The sequence below is a fragment of the Oncorhynchus masou genome, chromosome 13 (assembly GCF_036934945.1).
Source record: "Oncorhynchus masou masou isolate Uvic2021 chromosome 13, UVic_Omas_1.1, whole genome shotgun sequence".
Lineage (NCBI taxonomy): Eukaryota > Metazoa > Chordata > Actinopteri > Salmoniformes > Salmonidae > Oncorhynchus > Oncorhynchus masou.
In genome coordinates, this window is record NC_088224.1 from 67754029 (window position 1) to 67778831 (window position 24803).

Genomic DNA, 24803 nt, shown 5'->3' on the forward strand with positions numbered 1-24803 from the left:
AGACTCAATAGCCTTGGTTTCTCAAATGACTGCCTCGCCTGGTTCACCAACTACTTCTCAGATAGAGTTCAGTGTGTCAAATTGGAGGGCCTGTTGTCTGGACCTCTGGGAGTGCCTCAGGGTTCAATTCTCGGGCGATTCTTTTCTCTGTATATACAGTGCCTTGCGAAAGTATTCGGCCCCCTTGAACTTTGCGACCTTTTGCCACATTTCAGGCTTCAAACATAAAGATATAAAACTGTATTTTTTTGTGAAGAATCAACAACAAGTGGGACACAATCATGAAGTGGAACGACATTTATTGGATATTTCAAACTTTTTTAACAAATCAAAAACTGAAAAATTGGGCGTGCAAAATTATTCAGCCCCTTTACTTTCAGTGCAGCAAACTCTCTCCAGAAGTTCAGTGAGGATCTCTGAATGATCCAATGTTGACCTAAATGACTAATGATGATAAATACAATCCACCTGTGTGTAATCAAGTCTCCGTATATATGCACCTGCACTGTGATAGTCTCAGAGGTCCGTTAAAAGCGCAGAGAGCATCATGAAGAACAAGGAACACACCAGGCAGGTCCGAGATACTGTTGTGAAGAAGTTTAAAGCCGGATTTGGATACAAAAAGATTTCCCAAGCTTTAAACATCCCAAGGAGCACTGTGCAAGCGATAATATTGAAATGGAAGGAGTATCAGACCACTGCAAATCTACCAAGACCTGGCCGTCCCTCTAAACTTTCAGCTCATACAAGGAGAAGACTGATCAGAGATGCAGCCAAGAGGCCCATGATCACTCTGGATGAACTGCAGAGATCTACAGCTGAGGTGGGAGACTCTGTCCATAGGAAAACAATCAGTCGTATATTGCACAAATCTGGCCTTTATGGAAGAGTGGCAAGAAGAAAGCCATTTCTTAAAGATATCCATAAAAACTGTCGTTTAAAGTTTGCCACAAGCCACCTGGGAGACACACCAAACATGTGGAAGAAGGTGCTCTGGTCAGATGAAACCAAAATTGAACTTTTTGGCAACAATGCAAAACGTTATGTTTGGCGTAAAAGCAACACAGCTCATCACCCTGAACACACCAACCCACTGTCAAACATGGTGGTGGCAGCATCATGGTTTGGGCCTGCTTTTCTTCAGCAGGGACAGGGAAGATGGTTAAAATTGATGAGAAGATGGATGGAGCCAAATACAGGACCATTCTGGAAGAAAACCTGATGGAGTCTGCAAAAGACCTGGGACGGAGATTTGTCTTCCAACAAGACAATGATCCAAAACATAAAGCAAAATCTACAATGGAATGGTTCAAAAATAAACATATCCAGGTGTTAGAATGGCCATGTCAAAGTCCAGACCTGAATCCAATCGAGAATCTGTGGAAAGAACTGAAAACTGCTGTTCACAAATACTCTCCATCCAACCTCACTGAGCTCGAGCTGTTTTGCAAGGAGGAATGGGAAAATATTTCAGTCTCTCGATGTGCAAAACTGATAGAGACATACCCCAAGCGACTTACAGCTGTAATCGCAGCAAAAGGTGGCACTACAAAGTATTAACTTAAGGGGGCTGAATAATTTTGCAAGCCCAATTTTTCAGTTTTTGATTTGTTAAAGTTTGCAATATCCAATAAATGTCGTTCCACTTCATGATTGTGTCCCACTTGTTGTTGATTCTTCACAAAAAATACAGTTTATATCTTTGTTTGAAGCCTGAAATGTGGCAAAAGGTCGCAAAGTTCAAGGGGGCCGAATACTTTCGCAAGGCACTGTATCAATGATGTCGCTCTTGCTGTGGGTGATTCCCAGATCCACCTCTACGCAGACGACACCATTCTGTATACATCTGGCGCTTCTTTGGACAATGTGTTAACAAACCTCCAAACAAGCTTCAATGCCATACAACACTCCTTCCGTGGCCTCCACCTGCTCTTAAACGCTAGTAAAACTAAATGCATGCTTTTCAACCGTTCACTGCCCACACCTGCCCGCCCGACAAGCATCACTACTGGACGGTTCTGACTTAGAATATGTGGACATCTAAAAATACCTAGGTGCCTGGCTAGCCTGTAAACTCTCCTTCCAGACTCATATTAAACATTTCCAATCCAAAATTAAATCTAGAATCGGCTTTCTATTTCGCAACAAAGCCTCCTTAATTCACGCTGCCAAACATACCCTAGTAAAACTGACTCTCCTACTGATCCTCGACTTCAGCGACGTCATTTACAAAATAGTCTCCATTACTCTACTCAGCAAACTGGATGCGGTCTATCACGAAGCCCCATAAACCACCCACCACTGCGACCTGTATGCTCTGGTCGGCTGGCCCTCGCTACATATTCATCGCCAGACCCACTGGCTCCAGGTCATCTTTGCTAGGTAAAGCCCCGCCTAATCTCAGCTCACTGGTCACCATAGTGACACCCACCCATAGCACGCACTCCAGCAGGTATATCTCACTGGTCATCCCCAAAGCAAACATCTCCTTTGGCCGCCTTTCCTTCCAATTCTCTGCTGCCAATGACTGGAACTAATTGCAAAAATCACTGGAGACTGGAGACTTATATCTCCCTCTCTAACTTTAAGCATCAGCTATCAGAGCAGCTTACCGATCACTGTACCTGTACACAGCCCATCTGTAAATAACACACCCATCTACCTCATCCCCATATTGTTTTTATTTACTTTTCTGCTCTTTTGCACACCAGTATTTCTACTTGCACATCATCATCTGCACATCTATCACTCCAGTGTTTATCTATATCAGGTGGTGTCAGAGGAAGGCCCTAAAAACTGGGAATCCCCTGCAGCAAGAGCGACATTGTTGATATATACAGAGAAAAGAGTTGGCCCGAGAATTGAACCCTGTGGTACCCCGATAGAGACTGCCAGAGTCCCGGACAACAGGCCCTCCGATTTGACACACTGAACTCTGTCTGAAAAGTAGTTGGTGAACCAGGCGAGGCAGTCATTTGAGAAACCAAGACTGTTGAGTCTGCCGATAAGAATGCAGTGATTGACAGAGTCGAAAACCTTGGCCAGTTCGATGAAGATGGCTGCACAGTACAAGCACAGTACAATCTTTTATCAATGGCGGTTATGATATCGTTTAGTACCTTGAGCGTGGCTGAGGTGCACCCGTGACCAGCTCGGAAACCGGATTGCACATCGGAGAAGGCACGGTGGGATTCGAAATGGTCAGTGATCTGTTTATTAACTTGGCTTTTGAAGACTTGACAGGATGGATATAGGTCTATAACAGTTTGGTTCTAGAGGGTCACCCCCTTTGAAGAGAGGGATGACCGCGGCAGCTTTCCAATCTTTAGGAATCTCGGATGATACGAAAGAGAGGTTGAACAGACTGGTAGTAGGGGTTGCAACAACGGTGGATAATGTTAGAATGAGAGGGCTTGTGAATGTTGACCTGTTTAAAGGTCTTACTCACATCGGCTACGGAGAGCGTGATCACACAGTCGTCCGGAACAGCTGGTGCTCGCATGCATTTTTCTATTATTACTTGCCTCAATGAGAGCATAGAAGTAATTTATCTCGTCTGGTAGGTTCGTGTCACTGGGCAGCTCGTGGCTGTGCTTCCCTTTGTAGTCAGTAATAGTTTGCAAGCCCTGCCACTTCCATCAAGCGTCGGAGCCAGTGTAGTAGGATTCAATCTTAGTCCTGTATTGACGCTTTGCCTGTTTGATGGTTCATCGGAGGGCATAACGTGATTTTCTTATGAGCTTCCGGGTTAGAGTCCCGCTCCTTGAAAGCGGCAGCTCTACCCTTTAGCTCAGTGTGGATGTTGCCTGTAATCCATGGCTTCTGGTTGGGGTATTTAGGATAGGCTATTTCCAACAGCACCTGGAAAGGCGTGGTGAGAATGGACAAACAAAATATTTTGCTCCCCTGCCTTTGACAAAGTGGGCACTGCTTATCAGGGGGCATCGGCGCTCACATAAAAAGCCCATATGCCACAGGTTGTGAGAAATTGGCCAGAATTTTTGGCCAGAATTATGTGAGGTTTTATGTGTTGTTGTTGTTGGAGGTGCCTCTTGGTCAATTTAGCTTGGAAAAGGCAGCCCTCGTCAATACTGAAACAATTGGCTCACCGTTGCAATCGAACACTTGTATGTTAATGCCAATTATATGTTTTCTCATGAATTTTTGCATATTACTAAATTTAATCATTGAAAACTGTGCATTTAAGCAATACTTCTGCAGTGACTTTTCAGTTGAAAAGTGTGGCCCAAACGAGGTGGTGGTGAAGATGGTGGAAGCGGACGCTGAAGTGGATTGTGAATCTAATGGCGGTTGAATCAAGGAGAATTGGAGTATTGTCCAAAAGTATGGAAAAAGGAGTGATGTATAGTGCTGAGAATGTCCTTTCCTATCTTGTTGGAGTACGGTTTGTTAATGAGGAGCAGTTGATCGAAATACCAATCTTGAATAATCCATTTGAGCTATCCAAACTGGTGGAGAGAGTGATGGGTAAATGAAATCTGTGAGAATCACGAGAGGCGGGCTTATTTGTTTTTTTTGTACATCTGCGGATCAGAAGGAACTTGTGTTGCGTCTCACCCGATTTGATAAGTCTGACATGCTGACCAAACCAGACACTCTCGTGCACATGTTGAAGCAATCAGGACACGCAGGTTGAAATATCTAAACAAACTCTGAACCAATTACATTAATTTGGGGACAGGTTGAAAAGCATTAAACATTTATGGCAATTTAGCTAACTAGCTTGCTGTTGCTAGCTAATTTGTCCTGGGATATAAACATTGGGTTGTTATTTTACCTGAAATGCACAAGGTCCTCTACTCCAACAATTAATTCACAGATAAAACAGTAAACCGAATTCATTTCCTGTCATCTCTCCTCCTTCCTACAGGCTTCTATTTCTTCTTTAGACTTTATATGGTGGTTGGCAACCAACTTTACGGTGCATTACTACAACCAACTGGAGTGTGGACGTCAGTTCATCTTTCAATCACCCACGTGGGTATATGCTCTTAAAAACCAATGAGGAGATTTGAGAGGCAGGACTTGCAATGTGTTGAGCGTCACAAATATAACCAACTTCTATTTTAACGCATGGTCACTCAGGCGCTCGCTGTCACAATGATTGAATAACATGTATGTGTACATTTATTCTGCAACGAACGTGACGCGAGTGGTGTGGTCAGCATGTGACGGGTCGTGTGTGTCTCTTCGGAACAGTGCACCCTTCAAGGAGGTCATATCTGGCGTCTCATCGGAGGTCAATGTTGAAGAGATGAAAAATATTCCCGGAGTGATTGATGCACGTCGGATAAATCCTGTGATGAATGATGAAAAAGTGAATAGTTTATCTGTTATTTTGTTTTTTGACAAGAAGTCTCTCCCCACTCAAGTGTAGCTGGGGTATATAAACTACAGAGTCTTATCCCAAGACCAATTACAGTGTGATCACTGTAAATTTTTTGGTCATGTTTCAAGTGTTTGCAGAAGGGAGAAACCGAGATGTCCAAGTTGTGGAAAATATAACATAATGTGTTATAAAGTGATGAAAATGTGACAATGCTCCTGAAGAGTCCATGGTGGTGGATAAGCCTTCACTGCAGGTTGCAGGGGTTGCCTTTCACCAGCAGGACCCTGCTATTTTAAAGGCTAAGAGGGTGGACTTTGTGGCTTTGTTGATTAATGGCACTGCCAAAGTGGAGAAAAGGTCCTGGAAAATATAGAGTTATTTGGAAAATTCTCACAGGCTGTACCACCCTCTCAGGCCCTAAAGTCTGATAAGGCACATATGGAGATTTGAAAGAAGGAAGAAGTGTACGTTTCGTTTTTGTCAATTTACTATTTTTATTTGTGTTCATTTTTACTTTTTTTTTTCAACCCGTCCAGCTGGTTGCGGCAATACACCTTTTGGGGTTGTAGTCCGCCATTAAACCCACAGAAGAAGAAGAATACTTTTTCAGATTTGGGGAAGCGGTTTAAAATATAACGTCAGGGTAATTTGCCAACGACAGGGACCAATGAAAACTCAGAATGCATTGCGTCCGGAAGTTGCTGTGTTTCGTCGTTTTGCTGACGGAAACGTGTGTAACTTAGAATCTTTACGACCTAAAAGTTAGAATATTGTGTCGGAGAGTCAACTCTATATAAGTGAGCAGTTATGTGTTTACTCTTTGTTAGTGTATGCGTGTAATATACGCTATTTGAACCAGCTTTTGTCATCATTCTCCTTCGTGTAGTGAACAACAATACGAGTCCATAATGTCGAAAAGGACGAAGTGGGATACCAAGGGAGATTTAGACGAATCAAAGAACCTGCCGATCTATCAACACAAGGCCACACTTCAGCAGGCTGTCAAAGACAATTCATTCTTGGTTGTCACTGGCGAGACTGGCAGTGGGAAAACGACTCAACTTCCCCAGTACTTGCATCAAGCAGGTACGTTTGTACCATGGGACCTGTGTCTACAGAATATAAAATTGACTCGAAAGCTCTATACCCTTTATTATAGCCTTCGTGTATGAGCTGTCCTTATAGAGAGGTCTGAAAGGTTTGGGTTGGTGTTAAGTTGTATTTCTTGTGTAGGATTTTGGGGTAATGGCAAGATTGGCATCACCCAGCCTCGGAGAGTAGCAGCCATCACTGTAGCCCAGAGGGTATCACAGGAGATGCACTGCAGTCTGGGTAGGGAGGTCGGATACCAAGTGCGCTTCGATGACTGCACGACACAGGTGAGAGCGCTACATGACACCTACCTAGTTGTCTGCTTAAATTGATACTTCACATAAATTATTAGATAAGCTTATATTTTAGGCACCTTGAAAGTGTTCTGTGGGGTCTACATATTGTCACTTGAATGTAAAGATTAATTAGATTGTAGTGTATATAAGCAAATGTGTGTCCTTGAAAGGAGATTTGTGTTTGTGTTTTGTCAGGACACGGTGGTGAAGTACATGACGGATGGCTGTCTGCTGAGAGAGATCCTGGCAGACCCTGTTCTGTCTCAGTACAGTGTGGTCATTTTGGATGAAGCCCATGAGAGGAGCCTTAACACTGTCAGTAATAGAGCCAACTACTTGAAAACAGTCATCTGATTATATCCCCAGCTCCATCCCTCAGTCGTATACCAAAACAAGTGGTGGGGCTGCTGTTTTTCTGAAAAACAAATCCCAAATGATTAAACAGTTGTGTACTATGTGCTTTACTGCAGGACATTTTGCTGGGTCTGTTGAAGCAGACCCTCTCCAGTCCAGATAAGGCCTCTAAGGGTCGCTCTGTCCCCCTGAAGGTGGTGGTAATGTCAGCCACACTGGAGACAGACAAGCTCTCTGTGTTCCTGGGAGGCTGTCCTGTCTTCACCATCCCTGGAAGAACATTTCCTGTCACCTCCAAGTTTAGCTGTGCCATAGGACCAAAAGATACAGAGAGCTCTGTTTACGTTAAAGAGGTAGGGAGTGAGCTTGCTTATACTGACGTAGGCCTACTGTTAGTATAGTGTCTGATAATGAATAAATTCAGTGATTGTATCACCCCAGGATTTAGCTCATTTAAACACTGCCATCAACACCATTTAATACTGTATACTCCTTGCTTTACATTTACATTTGAGTCATTTAGCAGACGCTCTTATCCAGAGCAGCATATAGTTAGTGCATTCATCTTAAGATAGCTAGGTTGGACAACCACATATCTTAGTCATTGTAAGTAATTTTTTCTTCAATTAAGTAGCTATCAGAGAAGTCATTGCTTGTAGAAAAAATAAAAAAGTAAAGCTGTGAGTGTTAGTTCACAAAAGGCAAAGTTGTTTATTTGATTATATTTTTTTGCTCAATGTAGATTGTCTCTACTAAAATGTCTGTAAACAAATATGGCTGAAAACTTTGAGTATGAACAAACCACTTGTCTGTGACAGGTTGTCAAGGTGGCATTGGATGTGCACACCAGTGAGATGGCTGGGGATATCCTTGTGTTTTTAACAGGTAACCTAATGATAATCTACACATTATCTCCAGAATATGAATGTACTGATTACGGTTTAAAAAATGTCAATACAACTGTTTATAACAGGACAGTATGAGATTGAGAAGGCCTGTGACATGCTGTATGAGAAGGCTGAATCCATAGACTACCGTTACGATGTGCAGGATCATAAAGTGGAGGGGCTGCTGATCCTGCCCCTGTACGGATCTATGCCCACTGGTAGGGTTTGGTGCACTGTCCGAGTACCCCTCACTGTGACATTCACACATAGAAAGACAAATTGAGTTCCCTTTCACACCCAAGTGGACACAGTTTAGCATGCCATTGGCTTGCTTAATCAAAATTTTAAAGTCATGACTCATTTAAACTCCTTTTTAAATAATATGAATGATTTGTGTCCTCACAGATCAGCAGAAGCAGATCTTCCAGCCTCCCCCTCCAGGTATAAGGAAATGTGTGGTGGCCACCAACATTGCAGCAACGTCCCTCACCATCAATGGAATAAAGTGAGTTACCATAAGGCTTATCAGAGCAGCATAGAGCAATATTTATCCACAGAATGGCAAGGCCTCAAATTTCATGACTCGTTTGTTCACTGCAGGTATATTGTTGACAGTGGGTTTGTGAAGCAACTCAACCACAACTCACGGGTTGGTATGGACATCCTCGAAGTGGTTCCGATTTCAAAGTAAGTCCCAGGAAGTCCCTGTTTCAGTCTGCTTCCTTTTGTTTCATGCCTAGTGAACAGGACTGTAATGTTGTGTGGTGTTGTAGGAGCGAGGCCCTGCAGAGAGCGGGCCGGGCAGGGAGAACCTCCGCCGGAAAGTGCTTCCGGATCTACAGTCCGGCGTTCTGGGAGAAGTGCATGCCGGAGTACACAGTTCCAGAGATCCAGAGGACCAGTCTCACCGCTGTCATCCTCACACTCAAGTGCCTGGGAGTTCATGATGTCATCAGGTAGGTACAGCTCCACTTTCTCAAGTGCTCAGAGGAACCAGTGTTCATTTTTGAGACTGTTGATAATACAATACAATACAATCCAACAAGTAATTTGAGGCCATTGTTGCTTGGTGTCTCTCTAAGGTTCCCTTACCTGGACCGTCCAGAGGAGAGGTTCATCCTAGAAGCATTGAAACAGCTTTACCAATGTGACGCCATCGACAGGTGAGAGATATAGACATACTGTATATCCGTGTACATCTGTCATTGTTTATACTAATCTTCACCAGATACATATACAGCCACATAGGGATACAACTCTGCTGTTTTCACCATCAATAACAGGGGAACCTACCACATACAGTACTGGCAGTTCTTCATGACTATCATAACTCAATCTTTAATAGCACTTGTTATCTTCTATCAATATCCCACTCCCCTGTCTGTAGGAGAGGTAAAGTGACCCAGCTTGGTGAGCTGATGGTAGAGTTCCCCCTGCCCCCAGGGCTGACCCGGGCCTTGCTCCAGGCTGCCTCCCAGGGGTGTGAGGACCTCCTGCTGCCTGTAGCTGCCATGCTGTCTGTGGAGAACATTTTCATCAGGCCAGGTGGACAATAGCGGCCTGAGGCGTTGGTTTAATCAATGAAGATGTGGTTATGTCAGAAATACATATGTATGCATCATGGTTCTAATCTAAATGTTTGACATTGCTCTCTCTGCAGGCCATCCAGAGAAGCAGAAGGAGGCAGATAAGAAGCACAGGCAGTTGGGTGTGCAGGCGGGCAGCTGTAATGACTTCACCATGCTGCTCAGTGTGTTTGAGAAGTGCAAGGCCAGGTATACAATATTAACTCCTCTTAATGTATTTAATAGGCTCAATTATATGTTCACTGCATTCATGTTCATGGGTCTCCATCTAACATGAGCTTGTTTTGCTGCCTACTGTAGTGATGCCCCTTCAGCATGGTGTAAAGACAACTATATACACTGGAGGGCGCTAAAGTCAGCCTTCAGCGTGGAGACCCAGCTCAGAGAGATCCTCATAAGACTACAAAAGGTCAGTTTGTTGCTTGTTTACATATCTTATTAGTTTTGGTGTGGCTAAAACTATGATGTGAAGCTCTGACCATTATATGTACAGATTTATAATCAGGGTATGTGCATCGTTTCCAGAAGAGAGATTTCCCTATGGAGAAGTTTGATGGAAATAAGAGTGACCTGTTCAGGAGATGTCTATGCACTGGTTACTTCACCAATGTGGCAAGAAGGTACAGCTTGTTTAAAAAAAAAATCCCAGTTATGTTAAAAAGTCAAGAAAGATAACCACAACATTTTTGAGTTCTCTCAGGTCAGTTGGGAAGGTGTTTTGCACAATGGATGGGCATGGATCCATGGTTCACATTCATCCATCATCAACGGTAAAGACTTCCAGGACTATATTCTGATCAATTCAGAACACCATAAAATCCCCAAAATGCATATTACACATCAGTCCCCATCGCTCTGTGTGATAACCTGATTCCCCCTCCCCATAGCTGTTTGACCAGGAGGCCCAGCTGGACTGGGTGATCTTCCATGATTTGCTGGTCACTTCGCGGATTTACATCCGGACGGTGTGCCCCATCCGCTATGACTGGGTGAAGGACCTGCTTCCTAAGCTCCATGAGGTGGATGTGTACGAGCTGAGCAGCGTGGCCAGAGAGGAGGTGACGGACGAGGAGGTGGCCAAGTGGGTGACCAAGGAAGCGGCTAAAAGACAAACTGGTAGGTGATTGACTCGGGTGATGAGTATGAATTCACTGGTATAGAAAAAATTGTATGACATTTGATGTTTCTGTAGCTGCTCCTTTATCATTCAAAATCCTCTAATTGGAGCAAAGATTTTTTAAATGGAAGATGTAATGAGCATTCCTATTGGACAAGCTAAGTTACTGTAGTGCCTCTTCTGTTCCTTCCAGGCCCCCCAGGTGATCCGTATGCTTGTTGTGTCTGCTTGACAATCTAATAGAGGTTATTATGTGTGTTTGGTTAATTTCCAGAGGGGTCTGCTGAAGACATGTTCAAGAAATTGGAGAAACGGAACGATGAAAGCTCTGTGAATGATGCCCGTGCTCGCTACCTACAGAGAAAACGGGAGCGGCAACAAGGCAAAGCATCGTGAGAGAGGAGGAGGACATTGGACACTTATCCTCAGGGGAAGAAAGACTCAGTTATTGGACTGACCAGGATAGAATAATCTCCACTCAGGGGTTAAAAGCCTGTCTGTTATAATAAACTGCACAGGTGTTGTTCTGAACAATGTTTTACAACACAGAAATTTGAGAGTTCAGGGTCAAACATGGTCCTTGGTAGCTCAGCTGGTAGCGCATGGTGCTTGTAACACCAGGGTAGTGGGTTTGATTCCTGGGACCACCCATATGCCAAATGTATGCATGCATGACTGTAAGTCACTTTGGATAGAAGTGTCTGCAAAATGGCATTTATTATATTTCAACATATATCAATAATGGACTAGGTGCTGATAATGAATTATTGTAGTCATATCAAATGTCTACTAATGCAGATGTTTTATGCTATGTTTTCTTTTAGTGGTATATTTATCTTTTAGTTTCATACTTAAACGTTTTTGTCTTGAGTAAATATTGCCAGTGGAGGGCCTCTGCAACCGTTCTCTACTGGTTTTAGGACAATTACAGAATCACATAGTTTTTCAATATGTCACCCAACAGTGTTGTCAAATCAGCACATTAGAGAACAGGATAACCACGGGCTATTTATTTTGTACAACTCTGCCTCTTATGTAATAAAGGTTAATTTCGTATTTCCATTGCTTCATTATTATTAACGTATTTTTGTGTGCTCCATTTGTCGTCATAAAAAACCCAGATAAGACTCATATACCATCAACCATTGCGGAGAGACTTGCGTCATTCACATGCGCCTGTTTTGGACCAGCCACGCGCGAGTCGAACGTGGCTAAACTAAATTGGCAATATCCACCGATTACCTTCTAAACATACACATTGGATCGATTCAATTAAGTCCAGTAACATCTCGTTTTGATAAGTAATCTGACAGGTGAGTGAAGTTGCCTTCTCTGCATCGCAATGAACGTTGCTAGCAGTTTTGACGTATGGCTGCCAAATAAGGTAGTCTGATATAACGCTAGCTATATTGAACAAGCTAACGCTAGTTAGCTTGTTCAATATAAGCAGGTTAGCGTTGTCAGCTTTTCTGGAATCTACTGCCAGTACTGAAAAACAAATCACAAGTCTAGAGACCATTTATTCTAATACACGTGCGTTCTTGTTTACTTGCTCACTCTGTGCATTACCGTTTTAGTTACAGTGCTGGTGAAGCATGTTGTTTGCAGAGGAGGCTGAGTGGAACGATGACCCAGAAGCCAAAGTTCTGACCAAGACGGTCATCAGCAGTTTCAAACTGTCTGAAAGGACCAATATCACGGTAAGATGCCATCTCAATCTTCTTTATAATTAAATGTACCTATGTAAGCCTAGCCAGGCATAACTCACTCTGCCAGTGACCACATATTCAAATAGAGGGTTACATTTAGGTTTACACTGGTATTCGGTTTGACACTGTCATTATGCTTTTCCGAACAGCCAAAAAGTATTGGGAAGAAAAAGAGTTTGTTACGGACCCTCCAAACACTGGGGTCAGTACCAAACTGGAACAAGAGCAATAGTGCCCCTCATGAAGCAGGCAGTGACAGCGAAATAGAGGACATACTGACACCACACACCAAGAGGAAGAAGAAAAGAAGCAAAAGAGGACGCAATAAAGTAGCCGCTTCAGGAGAAGAGACAGAGGTCATTGGAGATCTGGGTGCCAAGGAGAAGGCTGCAGTGCCTGTTGTTAAGAAGCTAATAAAAGCAAAGAAACCACTAAAAGCAGGTGAGTTGTTTCACAAACTGTCAATTGAGTAAACAGGATTGTCTTAAGTTGAAAAGATGTTTGAGGTTGTCTTTCTCTATTTCCTAGAGTTCAAAAAGGTAAAGAATACAGAGTCCATTCAGGGCGGTAGTAAACAAGATTCAAAATCTATCAAGGATGAAGAAAAAGCTGCAGCAGATGCTGAGATTGAAAGATTAAACCGAAAGCAATGGAAAAACAAGATGAAGAACAAGAAGAAATGTAAAAACAAGTTCAAAATTCAAAATGGAGAGAATACCACTCCCCCAGAGACCTCTGTGCAAAAGGACACAGAAGATGGACCAAAAGCAGCATCTGATGTGAACAGGGAAACAGCGGTTTTCCAGACACCGCAACGCCAGACAAAGAAGAACAAACCGCAGAAAGAGGGTGAGCGTAAAACACAGAAAAGTAAAAAGGTTCCTGAGGGAAAAGAGATGACCTTCACTGAGACTGCTTCCACTCCAGGCACAGTAACAGTCCAAAACAATAACATTTCAGAGAAAAATAGCAAGGGGGGCAGTCAAGTAAAAGCAGTGCCACAAGGTAACTCTAAACCCCCAGGTGAAAAGGAGAAACTTCAGATGGTTAGGGAGGAGCAGAACCCAGAGCTGCATGGCAGTAAGAGAAGGAAACAGGAGGAGAGCAAAGAGCAGGACCGCAGGAGAGAGAAGCTCAGGAGAATGCTCCATGGCCAGAGCCCGGAAAAGAAAAAGCTACCTGCAGAGCAGGAGGAGACACTCACCATAGAGGTGAAAGAGGCTTCTGCAGACCGCTCGGCTGCTCTGAGGTCCCGCATGGAGCAGCGTTTGGAGTCAGCGCGGTTCCGTTATATTAACGAGGTTCTGTACACCACGTCTAGTGGGGAGGCTAAACGCATGTTCAGGCAGGATCCCGAGGCCTTCGGCATCTACCACAGGGGCTTCACGGCACAGGTCCAGCGCTGGCCAGCTAATCCTGTTGACGCCATAATCTCCTACATACGCCAAAAGTGAGTTGTGTTACGCCTCTCTGACCCTAACATACTTGCAGTATTTGCAATAAGTCTGTTTGCATACTTTTTGTATTTTTCTTGTCTTGGTTCTGGGGTGGGGGATCCACATTGAAATAGTGTGTGGCTTTCTTTGTAAGACCATTTGTGTTGATTCTAGGCCTGCCTCTCTGGTGGTGGCAGATTTTGGCTGCGGCGACTGCAAAATTGCGCTGAGCGTGAAGAACGAAGTGCACAGTTTTGACTTGGCACTTATCAGTGACCGTGTAACTGTCTGTGACATGGCTAATGTGAGTCCAACTTTACCTTGATGCTGAATGTGTTCTTTCATCCATGCCTGTTTTCCTATGCAGTCTGTGTTCTTTCTGTAATAATGTCTATTGTTTTCCCACCTGTCTGCAGGTACCTCTCAAGGATGGCACTGTGGACATAGCTGTATTCTGTCTCTCTCTTATGGGGACCAACCTTGGGGATTTCCTAGTTGAGGCTAACCGTGTGCTGGTGATGGGGTAAGCGATATTATGCAGAAAAACAGAGCTATGTCGGGGTAGAAGGTGTTCGCACTTATTTTCCGTATTTCTACGGTACCAGTCAACACTTGACACACCTACTCATTCAATGGTTTTTCTTTATTTTTACTATTTTCCATAATAGAAGACAAACTGTGAAATAACACATATGGAATCATGTAGTAAGAAAAAAAGTGTTAATTCAAAATGTATTTTAGATTCTTCAAAGTAGCCACCCTTTGCCTTGACATCTTTGCCAACAGTGTGCATTTGCTCAACCAGCTTCATGAGGAATGCTTTTCCAAAAGTCTCGAAGGAGATTCCACACATGCTGAACACTTTGATGGCTGCTTTTCCTTCACTCTGCAGTCCAACTCATCCCAAACCATCTCAATTGGGTTGAGGTCAGGTGATTGTGGAGGCCAGGTCATCTGATGCAGCACTCCATTGCTCTCCTTTTTGGTCAAATAGCCCTTAAGACAGCCTGGAGGGGTGTTTTGGGTCATTGTCCTGTTGAAGAACAAATGATAGTCCCACTAAGCGCAAACCAAATAGGATGGTGTATCGCTGCAGAATGCTGTGGTATCCATGCTGGTTAAGTGTGCCTTGAATTCTAAACAAATCACTGACCGTGTCACCAGCAAAGCACCATCACACCACCTCCATGTTTCTCGGTGGGAATCACACATGCAGAGATAATCTGTTCACCTTGTCTGTGTCTCCCAAAGAAAGACACGGCGGTTGGAACCCAAAATCTCAAATTTGTACTCATCAGACCAAAGGATAGATTTCCACCGGTCTGTCTTCAATTGCTTGTGTTTCTTGGCCCAAGCAAGTCTCTTCTTCTTATTGGTGTCCTTTAGTAGTGGTTTCTTTGCAGGAATTCGACCATGAAGGCCTGATTCACGTAGTCTCCTCTGAACAGTTGATGTTGAGGTGTGTCTGTTACTTGAACTCTGTGAAGCATTTATTTGGGCTGCAATCTGAGGTGCAGTTAACTCTAATGAATGTATCCTCTGCAGCAGAGGTAACTCTGGGTCTTCCTTTCCTGAGAGCCAGTTTAATCATAGCGCTTGTTTTTTTTTTGCTGGTTCAAAGTTAGACGTTTTCCGGATTGACTGACCATGTCTTGAAGTAATCCTTTTCTTGCCATAATATGGACATCTTCTGTATACCCCCCCCTTGTCACAACACAACTGATTGGCTCAAACGCATTAAGATGGAAAGAAATTCCACAAAATATATTTCAAGAAGGCACACCTTTTTAAATGAAATGCATTCCAGGTGACTACCTCATGAAGCTGGTTGAGAGAATGTCAATAGTGTGCAAAGCTGTCATCAAGGTGGCTACTTTGAAGAATCTCAAATATAAAATATTTAGATTTGTTTAACACTTGGTTACTACATGATTCCATGTGTTATTTCATAGTTTGATGTCTTTACTATTATTCTACAATGTAGAAAATAGTAAAAATAAAGAGAAACCCTGGAATGAGTAGGTGTCCAAACCTTTGATTGGTACTGTATGTTTTCGTCATCAACACTTTGGGTCTTTTTTTGCAGGGGTATCCTGAAAATAGCAGAGGTGGCAAGCAGATTTGAGAATGTGCGGAACTTCATGGGTGCTTTGTCCAGCCTGGGATTCAAGTTGGTCACAAAGGTGAGGCAGTAATCATAGTAAACAGCGAAGGCGCATGTTTTATGTGATATATTGTTACAATACCCTACCCTATTCATTTTGCTCCCTCCTTAGGACACAGAGAGTAGCCACTTTTACTCCTTTGAGTTTGAGAAGATCGCAGAAGCTCCAGAGAGGATAAAGAAGGCTGGAGGACTGGAGCTAAGGCCTTGTGTGTACAAGAAACGATGAGTGCAACAGTTCCAAACGTACATGCCAAATGGCACTCTATTCCCTTTATACTGCACTGCTTATGACCAGTGCCCATAGTTCTCTGGTCAAAAGTAGTGCACTATTTAGGGAATAGGGTGCCGTTTGGGACATACCCCCGGGAGAGAAGTCAGTGACGAGGCAAGCAGGATGGACAGTAACATAAAAGGGCTCTTCTGCTGGTTGTTACTGTAAATATGAAAATAACTTTCATAGATGAGCTGGTAGTTTTGACCCCAAACAATGTTTCAAGGGTTGTTGATATTCTCAAACCTTTTATGGGCTTTCAAATGTCTGTTTCAAAGACAAAACATGTTCAAAAGTTGTTGACATTGGTATATTTTTTATTAAATCAAAATAAATGTATTGCATTAAGTCTTATGCACAATTTCAGATTTAAAAAGAGGAATTATTTTTAAGTCTTTTGTAAAAACCTTGTCTGCGTCTAGAAATAAGTGCGTCAGTATAATCGCAGCATTGAATTCTGCAGTCTAGTCTCACAGGGTACTCACAAGCCTCACTCTTCTTAGTGTACATAGCACAGGATCTAGCTTTGCCAATAGAGGGACACGAGTGATAATGTTATTCTCAGCCAGTTCCCAGTATCTACTGTCCCCATGCTCTCCGTCCAGATAGAGAGGACAGTGGTAGAGGGGCAGGGAGGAGGTGTTGCAGGGGGGGCTGTCTGGGGCTCGGACAGTGTCTGTGTTCCTCACCCGTGCTCTGACCCAGAGGAGGGGGAGCAGGCAGGGCTGGGGGGAGAGCGTGTCCTGCAGGGCTCCTAGCCGCGTATCCCACAGTGCCCCTCTCAGTTCTAGTCCACACAGATATACACCGCTCAGGGGAAGAGAGGCTGGGGATGTTGCAGCACTGAGCACCTAGCAAGACAAAGTAAAAGCAATAAATGGAATATCATTTTTAGTAGGTCTAATCCAATAAAAATGAGTGGTACTTGTAGCTTTGGGAGGCAGTTTAGAGATTATTGTACTTGGAAATGAAGAGAGATGTTGCTGATGTCCCTCTGCTTAGCATGGGCAGCCTCCCTGATTAACGCGCCCAGAAAGCCCCTGGCGTTGGAGAAGGCAGACAGGCGGTATGCATTGGAAGGACCACTGGTGGCCTTATCACATAGGTACGCCTTGAGCAGCTCTGCTCTCCTTTCTAAGCGGAACAGGCTTGAGATGGTCAGGAGAGAGGAGACAGGCTTGCTGTTTCGAATGGGCTGGTGAAGCTCAGAATGCAGGGAGGAAACCACATCAACCAGTCCGTCCCACTCTGCTTGGAGGAAGTAGCGTAGGGGTCCCAGTGATGGAGCTCCAACACTTACAACCCTGATGTCATCCTTGCGTCCCAGACTTTCCTTTAGGGCCAGTAGTCGGTCCCTGGCCTGGGTGAAGTCTGGCAGCAGAGTAGGGTGGGTCAGCTTGTTGGTGCTCCTGACCCTGCCAAAGGGCTTCTGGGAGTCTTGAAGCAGGGTGTTCAGGGTGTTGCTGTGAACCTTCACCAGCTCCTCTGCCAAACCAGCACTAAAGCCCAACACCAAGGGGTCGCTGGTGTTGGCCAAAGCCTGAACACGTTGCTCCAGACTTTGCAGCAGGCCTGATAAGTCTGCAGAGATGGCAAAATAAATGTTCCTAATTTACTCAGAAGAACAGATTCCTATGACTGACTGCTGAAGATTGAACATGTAAGTAGGGTAATGTACTTCAAATTCATAGGATATGAGTTAGTCTTTAATATAGTACATATATTGTGTTAGTGATGTAAGTAGGGTCTGTTGTGGAATTGAAGCTGGTTAATAGTGAAGTGTTTCAGTACCACAGCGGCTAGGTATGTGGATGATATCGGAGAGAGTGTGAGGCCCACTGCCCCAGAGAGGAGGTGCTGCTCTGAGACAGGCCCTAGACACACTCTCCACTGCCTCCAGGTCTGCCAGGTCTGCCACATGGCCTCCATACACCAGGTTGGCTATCAACAAACCAGAGCACAAAGGTCAAAATCAAATCTTTGTCCCAAATGGCTCCCTATTTAGTGCACTACTTTTGATGAGGGCTCTGGTCAAAAGTAGTACACTATGTAGGGAATATGGTGCTATTTGGGATGTATTCCCAAGAAATTATGTACTCGTATTTTCACAGAATATGGAACAGTATGTTTACCATTGACAAATCCATTTCAATTTATGGAATGGTTCTTCATTTAATTAGTTACCAGGGAGTCCTCAACTGTTACATAAGGTCTAAGTAGAGAAAGCAACGTTACCTGCTATGTACTCCAGCGCCCCAGTTGGGTTGCCACAGACTTTGGCGATACGGACTTGAGCATCCACCAGCGCCAGCAGGTCCTCCTGAGTCCTTGAGAAAAAAAATAAAAACATCCTGTATAGGGTGCCATTTGGAGGATGACATCAGGGTTGTAAGTGTTGGAGCTCCATCACTGGGACCCCTACGCTACTTCCTCCAAGCAGAGTGGGACGGACTGGTTGATGCATATAACCAATGTTGTGGTAATATGTCATATTCATCATCTATCATGAGTAAGTAAGCTTTGTCAGAGCCAGAATGGCCCATAGGGCATGAGCTGTTTCTCCAGTTTCCTGTAGCGTGAGGCAGCTTGATGTACAGTACAGGAGGTTGGTGGGACCTTCATAATGATGGGAGTGGAATGGTATCAAAACACATGGTTTCCAGGTGTTTGATGACATTCCATTAGATCTGTTCTGGCCATTATTATGAGCCTCAGCAGCCTCCTGTGATGTACATGTACACCCCCTTGACAGGACACTAGCCTGTCGCAGGGCTTTGGATCATCTGATATCATGATAACCAATATATAGTCATCTCACCAGTGATAGATGTTTCCCTGGCCTAGGTGTTTGTATGCCTGTCGTTGCAGCAGGACAGAGTGCAGGATGGCAGCGCGCAGCATGGGTTCCATGGTGCAGGCTGTGACACCAGAGGTTGGGGCAGACGAAGTGACAGACACAACCTGACGCAGAGAAGAGCACAGCTCCTCCTTCACATCCCAAGGAGAGTCACAGACCAGACGCAGCGCACACACTCTCATTGATGCTGCCAGGGGGAGAGGACAATTAGTTTCAAATGGCACCCTATACAGTCTATATAGTATTTATGCCTTGGCCATGCATCCCAAATAAGCACCCCCACCCCCCAGGGGTAATGGTTAGAGAGTCGAGCCAGCAACCAGAGATTTGCCAGTTTGAATCCTGGGTCTGATGGAAAAAAATCTGACATGAAGTGAGCTGGCATCCGGAGTGTTGCTGGTATCAAAGCCTAGATGCCATTGCCTGCCGTTGTGACCTTGAGCCCCCCCCAACAACTGCCCCACAGGTACCCAGTGTGATAGAAATGGAAAGGTAATTTCCGATTGACCCGACATGCAGCGTTTACAGTGAATGCAATCTCCGCCAATGTGGGAACATTCCCTTTAAATTTTAATTGGGCTTATGTGCAGAAATTCTGCGACACCGATTGAATAGAGCCATTAATCTTTGACCAGGCGCCCATAAAGCTCTGGTCAAAAGTAGTTCACAATATATTTTGAATAGGGTGGCATTTGGGAAGTATCCTAAGACTTAACAGTCATAGAACAATAGGTGTCTGTGATAGTATGTTCTATTGAGTACCTGGGATGGAGAGTGGGTTGTATCCTCGTGTGATAAACCAAAGTCTGAAGCGTGGGTGGACCCGACTACCTGCACACAGCCCAACTGGAATGAGGCCCTCTGTCTCCACATCTGTTTGATGCCCTGGAAATTATAATAGGATTAGATATGAGATTACACAGGGTGGATACGATTGGTGATTATTATTGTGATTCTCACCTTTGGCTGCACAGGATATCAACTGATTGAGTTGACACACCACTTCGTCATCCCATTGGTCTAACAGATGACAGTTGTTAAAGACCAGCCAATTGCCATCATGAACAGCTATCTTCAGTGCTGAGAGGATGACCTCCTTCTGGCATTTAGCTCCAAATGATATGACTTTCACCTGAAATCAACAGTCATTTAGAAGATCATTACACAAAACTGGAATGCTGGATATAATGGCAATCTGATTTAAATTGAACACAAAAGGTATGTTTGTGTGTAAGTAAGACATAAGCATTACCGCTCTTTTGTCTGTTTGGTACTGGGACACTTGTTTCAGCCAGTGAAGTGGTTGGATGCTAGCCCAACCATCTCTGCTTGGGCCTGGGAGTGTGACTATGACTGGCCCATTGTGTTTGTTCAGGAAGCGGGAGAGGGCCTCTGGGGAGCCGGTGTGAGGGGCCCCAGCTACCGCTGACCGCACGGGCTGGCCCAGATGACAGGCAGCCAGGTCCTCAGCCACAGCAGCCAGGCAGTGGGGCAGCATGGTCTTCCAGAGGAGAGCCCTCTGCAGAGTGGACAGGTGGGAGTGAGAGCGACAGGGGACAGGCCCCACCACTGTAGAGGAGGGGAAGCGCAGGTACTCCTGCCACTGGCTGGGAGAGGTGGCCAGGGATGAGAGCAGCCCTGTGAAGGCTGGGATGTTGTGTAGCCGGAGGACCTCTGTGTGGATGTGAGGAGGCACCCAGCTGGGGAGCACATGATGCTGAGATGGAGAGGAAGATGGTGGAGGTGAGGCTGGTGTGGAAGCATCTACTGGGAGGTCCATATCTCCTAGGCCCCTGAGGAATGCCAACCGCTCCACCTCCGAGCAGCCCTCGTTGTGCAGGAACAGAGCCACAGACACCAGGAGCCTCAGCAGCGTTGCATGGCTCTGGAACAGGCAGGGCCGGTACTGGGCCAACAGGTGAGATACCATCCTGTGTGTGATCTCTGCCATGACTGCCCCTGTCACTACCTCTCCACTAAAGGTAACATCAGGTCGGCCCTTCAGGACTAACGTCCCCCTCACAGCAAACAGGAAGTTCCTCAGGGGGAACAAGTAGAAGGGGGAGAGGCGTGCCACCTCCTGCAGGGCCTGGTAGAGGGCTGTGGCCAGCCCTGCCACTCTGTGGAAATCAGCCAGGAGGGGCTTGTGGCGATCCAGCTCCAGGTTCAGCTCCATAATCTCAGCCTGCAGCTTCTGGGAGGCTGTCTGACAGGCTGACACCCGGGGGAGGAACTCCGGGTCCTGCAGCAGAGGGGTGAAGGACTGGAGGATGTATTCCATTAGAGAGACCTGGGGAGAGGGAATAAAGGGAATAAATCCTTTGCTATAAACACATATTGTGATTCCCAAATGGCACCCTATTCCTTATATAGTGTACAGGACTCTGGTTAAAAGTAGTGCACTATATAAGGAATAGGGTGTCATTTGGGATGCACAATATAGTATAGCACGGAGTAATATACTATATTCTAAAGCCAGAGAAATATAGGTCTCATTCTTATTGGGTCACCTCTTCCTGGCACAGTTTGTCTTGCAGTGCCTTCTTGTCGGTGTTGACGAGACAGTGCTGAACCCACAGCTCCAGACACTCGGACTGCACCAGCTCTGTCAACATGAGCTCCTGCACCTCAGTGGAGCTCAGAGAGAGGTCAATGACATACACCTCAGACAGTATAGACGGGTGGATCTCTGTGGGGACACAATGGAGAATTAATGTAGTAACCTAGTACTTTCATTGGGTCCTGTCCAGGGAGGTGGTGTACTTGTACATCAAGGAGCCTCACGCTATAGAAACAGGATATAGGCTCCTGCCCTATAGGCCATTCTGGCTCAGACTACTACTTTCATGAGCAGAAAGAAAAGTATGTACTGGTATATACAGTGCCTTGCGAAAGTATTCGGCCCCCTTGAACTTTGCGACCTTTTGCCACATTTCAGGCTTCAAACATAAAGATATAAAACTATTTTTTTGTGAAGAATCAACAACAAGTGGGACACAATCATGAAGTGGAACGACATTTATTGGATATTTCAAACTTTTTTAACAAATCAAAAACTGAAAAATTGGGCTTGAAAAATTATTCAGCCCCCTTAAGTTAATACTTTGTAGCGCCACCTTTTGCTGCGATTACAGCTGTAAGTCGCTTGGGGTATGTATCTATCAGTTTTGCACATCGAGAGACTGAAATATTTTCCCATTCCTCCTTGCAAAACAGCTCGAGCTCAGTGAGGTTGGATGGAGAGCATTTGTGAACAGCAGTTTTCAGTTCTTTCCAGATTCTCGATTGGATTCAGGTCTGGACTTTGACTTGGCCATTCTAACACCTGGATATGTTTATTTTTGAACCATTCCATTGTAGATTTTGCTTTATGTTTTGGATCATTGTCTTGTTGGAAGACAAATCTCCGTCCCAGTCTCAGGTCTTTTGCAGACTCCATCAGGTTTTCTTCCAGAATGGTCCTGTATTTGGCTCCATCCATCTTCCCATCAATTTTAACCATCTTCCCTGTCCCTGCTGAAGAAAAGCAGGCCCAAACCATGATGCTGCCACCACCATGTTTGACAGTGGGTATGGTGTGTTCAGGGTGATGAGCTGTGTTGCTTTTACGCCAAACATAACGTTTTGCATTGTTGCCAAAAAGTTCAATTTTGGTTTCATCTGACCAGAGCACCTTCTTCCACATGTTTGGTGTGTCTCCCAGGTGGCTTGTGGCAAACTTTAAACAACATTTTTTATGGATTTTTTAAAGAAATGGCTTTCTTCTTGCCACTCTTCCATAAAGGCCAGATTTGTGCAATATACGACTGATTGTTGTCCTATGGACAGAGTCTCCCACCTCAGCTGTAGATCTCTGCAGTTCATCCAGAGTGATCATGGGCCTCTTGGCTGCATCTCTGATCAGTCTTCTCCTTGTATGAGCTGAAAGTTTAGAGGGACGGCCAGGTCTTGGTAGATTTGCAGTGGTCTGATACTCCTTCCATTTCAATATTATCGCTTGCACAGTGCTCCTTGGGATGTTTAAAGCTTGGGAAATCTTTTTGTATCCAAATCCGGCTTTAAACTTCTTCACAACAGTATCTCGGACCTGCCTGGTGTGTTCCTTGTTCTTCATGATGCTCTCTGCGCTTTTAACGGACCTCTGAGACTATCACAGTGCAGGTGCATATATACGGAGACTTGATTACACACAGGTGGATTGTATTTATCATCATTAGTCATTTAGGTCAACATTGGATCATTCAGAGATCCTCACTGAACTTCTGGAGAGAGTTTGCTGCACTGAAAGTAAAGGGGCTGAATAATTTTGCATGCCCAATTTTTCAGTTTTTGATTTGTTAAAAAAGTTTGAAATATCCAATAAATGTCGTTCCACTTCATGATTGAGTCCCACTTGTTGTTGATTCTTCACAGTTTTATATCTTTATGTTTGAAGCCTGAAATGTGGCAGAAGGTCGCAAAGTTCAAGGGGGCCGAATACTTTCGCAAGGCACTGTATATTTCCTACCATTGAGTATGAGTCTGACTGGTAGTGGAGTGCTGAGGAACAGACAAAACTCTGGATGGGCTGTCTGAACAGGTCGTCTCAGACCAGGAGAATGGCTCCCTGCCGGCCGCATCAACACCTCCAGGAACTCTGGGCTGGGGACTGCTCGCTCCACGTGGGTAACCAACACCCTCAATCCTGCACGGAAACAAAATGATAGCCTTAGTCTGTTTGTGCCATAATTTCACTCATGTCATGTTGACAGTGACAAATTTTGTTTGCAAGAGCACACACAGCTAATATATGCCATTTTATCCAAAGCGAATTACAGTTATGCTTGCATATATTTTACGTATGATTGGCCCCAAGAATCGAACCTACAACCTTGGCGGTGCAAGCACCATGCTCTACCAACTGAACCATACTGGACCACATCTGGAACCACCAGGCTCACAACATGATGTGAGTGAGGGACAAATAGTAAAGCCCCTCAAGGAAAGGAACCAGTATCAGTCTCACAAACATCAAAATGTTCCTCCAGCACAATATGTACTAACTCCATTAGCTCACCTTTCTCTGAACCCTGCCTGACTTTGTCCAGTAGGTCTGGGTCATCAGCACTGACCACAAGCTCATACTCTCCCTCCCTCTGAGCTGTGGTGTCGTCACCTGGAAGATGCCCTGATGGGGAAGCAAAATACACAATCAGCATTTCTTAAACACAAAATGGACAAATCATTTTTGTTTGACCTTAACTGTGATGTTTCCCCTAGGTCAGTGGTTCCCAAACGTTTTATAGTCCCGTACCCCTTCTAACATTCAACCTCCAGCTGCGGACCCCCTCTAGCACCATGGTCAGCGCATTCACAAATGTTGTTTTTTGCCATCATTGTAAGCCTGCCTGCCACACACTATACAATACATTTATTAAACATAAGAATGAGTGTGAGTTTTTGTCACAACTCGGCTCGTGGAAAGTGACAAAGAGATCTTATAGGACCAGGGCACAAATAATAATATAATCAATAATTTTGCTCATTATTTAACCATCTTACATATAAATCCTTATTTGTTCATCAACAATTGTAAATAACTCACCACAGGTTAATGAGAAGGGTGTGATTGAAAGGATGCACATAACTGCAATGTTGGGTTGTATTGGAGAGAGTCTCAGTCTTAAATAATTGTCCACACA

General features: G+C 44.5%; 3 protein-coding genes across 3 annotated transcripts in view; 2 read left to right on the forward strand and 1 right to left on the reverse strand.

Annotated features, from left to right (window-relative positions):
- Positions 1–6034: 6034 nt before the first annotated feature.
- On the forward strand, positions 6035–11738 carry dhx40 (DEAH (Asp-Glu-Ala-His) box polypeptide 40). Its single transcript, XM_064984840.1, has 17 exons — positions 6035–6436; positions 6584–6729; positions 6934–7053; positions 7209–7445; positions 7911–7977; positions 8066–8197; positions 8385–8484; positions 8580–8666; positions 8753–8935; positions 9062–9142; positions 9367–9524; positions 9640–9754; positions 9866–9974; positions 10091–10185; positions 10266–10335; positions 10453–10681; positions 10957–11738. The coding sequence occupies exons 1-17, from the start codon at positions 6259–6261 to the stop codon at positions 11076–11078; spliced, it is 2229 nt and encodes a 742-aa protein (XP_064840912.1). The 5' UTR covers positions 6035–6258; the 3' UTR covers positions 11079–11738.
- Positions 11739–11828: 90 nt separating this feature from the next.
- Positions 11829–16609, forward strand: rrp8 (ribosomal RNA processing 8). The gene is made up of 8 exons (XM_064984841.1): positions 11829–11995; positions 12260–12382; positions 12541–12832; positions 12920–13841; positions 14002–14131; positions 14244–14350; positions 15914–16010; positions 16104–16609. Exons 2-8 carry the CDS (start codon positions 12278–12280, stop codon positions 16218–16220), a joined length of 1770 nt encoding a protein of 589 aa, XP_064840913.1. The 5' UTR covers positions 11829–11995; positions 12260–12277; the 3' UTR covers positions 16221–16609.
- A 59-nt stretch (positions 16610–16668) lies between these two features.
- The window catches only part of LOC135553405 (dynein heavy chain domain-containing protein 1), a 47078-nt gene continuing 38943 nt past the window's right edge, over positions 16669–24803 (reverse strand). The window contains 11 exon segments of the mRNA XM_064985539.1: positions 16669–17116; positions 17227–17846; positions 18057–18206; positions 18501–18592; positions 19084–19309; positions 19885–19995; positions 20083–20254; positions 20375–21412; positions 21633–21811; positions 23630–23806; positions 24179–24255. Of these exon segments, the coding sequence (XP_064841611.1) occupies positions 16736–17116; positions 17227–17846; positions 18057–18206; positions 18501–18592; positions 19084–19309; positions 19885–19995; positions 20083–20254; positions 20375–21412; positions 21633–21811; positions 23630–23806; positions 24179–24255 (3223 nt within the window). The 3' untranslated portion in view covers positions 16669–16735.

Excerpts from the sequence above, each read along its gene's own strand:
- dhx40 (XM_064984840.1), top strand. The coding sequence starts at position 6,259 with ATGTCGAAAAGGACGAAGTGGGATACCAAGGGAGATTTAGACGAATCA. Across the intron at positions 7,054-7,208 it reads ATGAGAGGAGCCTTAACACT|GACATTTTGCTGGGTCTGTT; the intron begins GTCAGTAATAGA and ends GCTTTACTGCAG. Across the intron at positions 10,186-10,265 it reads TTCACCAATGTGGCAAGAAG|GTCAGTTGGGAAGGTGTTTT; the intron begins GTACAGCTTGTT and ends GAGTTCTCTCAG.
- rrp8 (XM_064984841.1), top strand. The coding sequence starts at position 12,278 with ATGTTGTTTGCAGAGGAGGCTGAGTGGAACGATGACCCAGAAGCCAAA. Across the intron at positions 14,132-14,243 it reads CTGTCTGTGACATGGCTAAT|GTACCTCTCAAGGATGGCAC; the intron begins GTGAGTCCAACT and ends ACCTGTCTGCAG. Across the intron at positions 16,011-16,103 it reads GATTCAAGTTGGTCACAAAG|GACACAGAGAGTAGCCACTT; the intron begins GTGAGGCAGTAA and ends CTCCCTCCTTAG.